Consider the following 2,295-nt stretch of genomic DNA (forward strand, 5'->3'; position numbering starts at 1 on the left):
TCTGCATTCCGAAGGGCGTGAAGAAACCTACGGCCGCATACCGCGCGACTCTGCGCCTGGAGACTGTGTCGAAGCTAAAGAACAAGTCATCGTCAAAAGCAGATGAGGCCACGCCAAAAGCAGGTGGGGCCCCAAGGAAGCCGGCACCGAAGCCAGAGCCGGAGCCAGAGGAGGACCCATCGAAGGTGATCGACATGTCGGACTTGGACGACATGGACGACATGGACGACGGGCCTCCGCGTATGGACCCCCGACTCATGAACGCCATCGCGTGGAAACTGGGCGAAGCCTACGACAGCTCCGCGGCCGCAGCCAACAACGCAGACGCGTCTCATGTCGACAACGCAGACACGTCCCATGTCGACAAGAAGCGGCGCCTGAGCGCCCCGGCCACACCGCAGAGCACGCCACCCGCTTCTCCCGCGCCCGCGCCCGCGCCCGCGCCCGGACCCGTTCGGATGTCGTCGCGCACCGCGAGTGCCTCGCGGCCGTCCGCCCCTTCTGCTTCGCCACGCCGTTTAAGGCGGGGCCGAGGTGGCCTGGGGCGCACGCAGACTTCCAGCACCATCGCGTAAGGCGCCGCGCATACGTCGGGGCATTCGTAAGCCGCCCCTCGTACGTTGAAGGATCCGAACGCCCAGGAGGCCTTCGGTAGCAGGACCTTGGAGGAGTATCGGAAGGCATGTATCGCTAGAGATTGCGCACGCACACTGTCGCCCCATTTGTTTTCATATTGTTACAGTGTAGGACCGGACCCATACGTACCGTTCAGTGTCGATTAGTACATACTTACATACCGGGACTGTACATTCAATTGACTCACTATCACTCGATCGGAAGCTGGCTGCGTGTGTGCGGGGGCTCGCCTCGGACCGGCGACCTTCGCCAAGAGCTACGAGTACCTTTCGAGGCTCGTACTTGATGCGAGCGCGGCGCGGGCGGCGCGATGATGCGGGGGCGGTGTGCAAACGGGTGGGACGAGAATCACTGACTCCGGGAGGGCAGTGGGGGGTTATCTGGGAGTGGGGAGGAAGTGGGAGGACGAGGAGTGGGGAGGCAAGGCGGGTTGCACATCGTGAGTAGGCACAAGTTGCGAAATCAAATGTATTTCGATTTTGAATACGTCGAATAGGGCACAGGGAATGCATGGAAACTCTACGTACTTGCTCGCGCCGCGCGGCACGCTTGCAATGCGCGAAATGTGCTACAAGGACTCGGGGAGGGAGACACGAAGGCGCAGTCTCCAAATGGCCCCGCTACTCGAGCAGCCTCGCATCCAGACGCACGAATCGTACAGTAATGCGTACACGAATAAATTAGAGCTGTACTTGCCTTCGCGGAATCGCGTCGTCGCAATTCTGCGAGAGCCGTACTTCAAGGGAAGCTCGGGGAGCTCAAATCCGCGGCCTCTCCACTCGGCGAACAGCTCCCAGGTGCGCGCCGCCGCTCGAGACGCGTCCGGGAAGTCGCCACTGGCCGTATACGACTCCGCAAACGGTTCGCGCCCCTCCGCGAGGCAGCGCTCTCCCCTGGAGGCCCGCGCGATCACGAGAGGACGCGGACGCGAAGCAGACGCCCGCGGCACCCACAACTCGTTCCCTCGCCCATCTCTCTCTCGCACCGCCACCACCCAACCGAACCCTCCCCGCCGGCGCCCTCGCCTCGCCTCGACCGCGCTTCTCTTGGCTCCCGGCTCCGGGACGGTCTTGCGGGCGGAAACGGCGATCTCCTGGCGGCACGGATCTGCGGGAACTCGGACCTCAGACTGTGGCAAGAGGACCTCGAACTCGTACTCACTGGGGACACTCTGGGCCTCGGACTCGCCTCCTCGCGCTTGGAACGGTCTCGAAGGTTCGTTTCGGCGCGTTTCTTCTCCTCTGGGTGCGGGAAACCGTGTGTGGACGTGCGAGAGGTCCTGTCACTCGCCTGGGTGGCCACCAGGAACCGCCACATGCACTCGCGCACGGCCGTCCCTGGCGCCGTCTTGGTACGTCGGAATAGTGCGTACGAATGCGTTAGAGGTGTGCTCACATGTATAGGGTGTTCTTGTTGCACAGGGACGTCGTTGGAGCGCTTCTGTGGCGGCGTCGCCCTGCGCCATCCTGCAGTGTGACCCGCGCCCCATGCCCTCTTCTGCCGCGCCCCCTTGCGCCTGTGTGTCCTGATGGGTGAGTTTGAAGTCCGTGCGCGCGCGTACTGACCTTGGTAGCGTATCAGGATCATTAGATGGCGTGAAAGCGCCGCTTGTGCCACGCGTGATCCCCGGCGTCGTGCGCACCTATCGAGTCTAGTGAG

At 63.0% G+C, this 2,295-nt stretch overlaps 1 protein-coding gene across 1 annotated transcript; it reads left to right on the top strand.

Moving 5' to 3' along the window:
* Nucleotides 1-194: 194 nt before the first annotated feature.
* TRAVEDRAFT_54621 (uncharacterized protein) lies at nucleotides 195-575 on the top strand (the record flags this gene model as incomplete). The annotated part of the gene is made up of 1 exon (XM_008047550.1): nucleotides 195-575. The coding sequence occupies one exon, from the start codon at nucleotides 195-197 to the stop codon at nucleotides 573-575; it is 381 nt and encodes a 126-aa protein (XP_008045741.1).
* Between the last annotated feature and the right edge of the window lie 1,720 nt (nucleotides 576-2,295).

The sequence above is a fragment of the Trametes versicolor genome, assembly GCF_000271585.1.
Source record: "Trametes versicolor FP-101664 SS1 unplaced genomic scaffold TRAVEscaffold_38, whole genome shotgun sequence".
Taxonomy (NCBI): Eukaryota; Fungi; Basidiomycota; class Agaricomycetes; order Polyporales; family Polyporaceae; genus Trametes; species Trametes versicolor.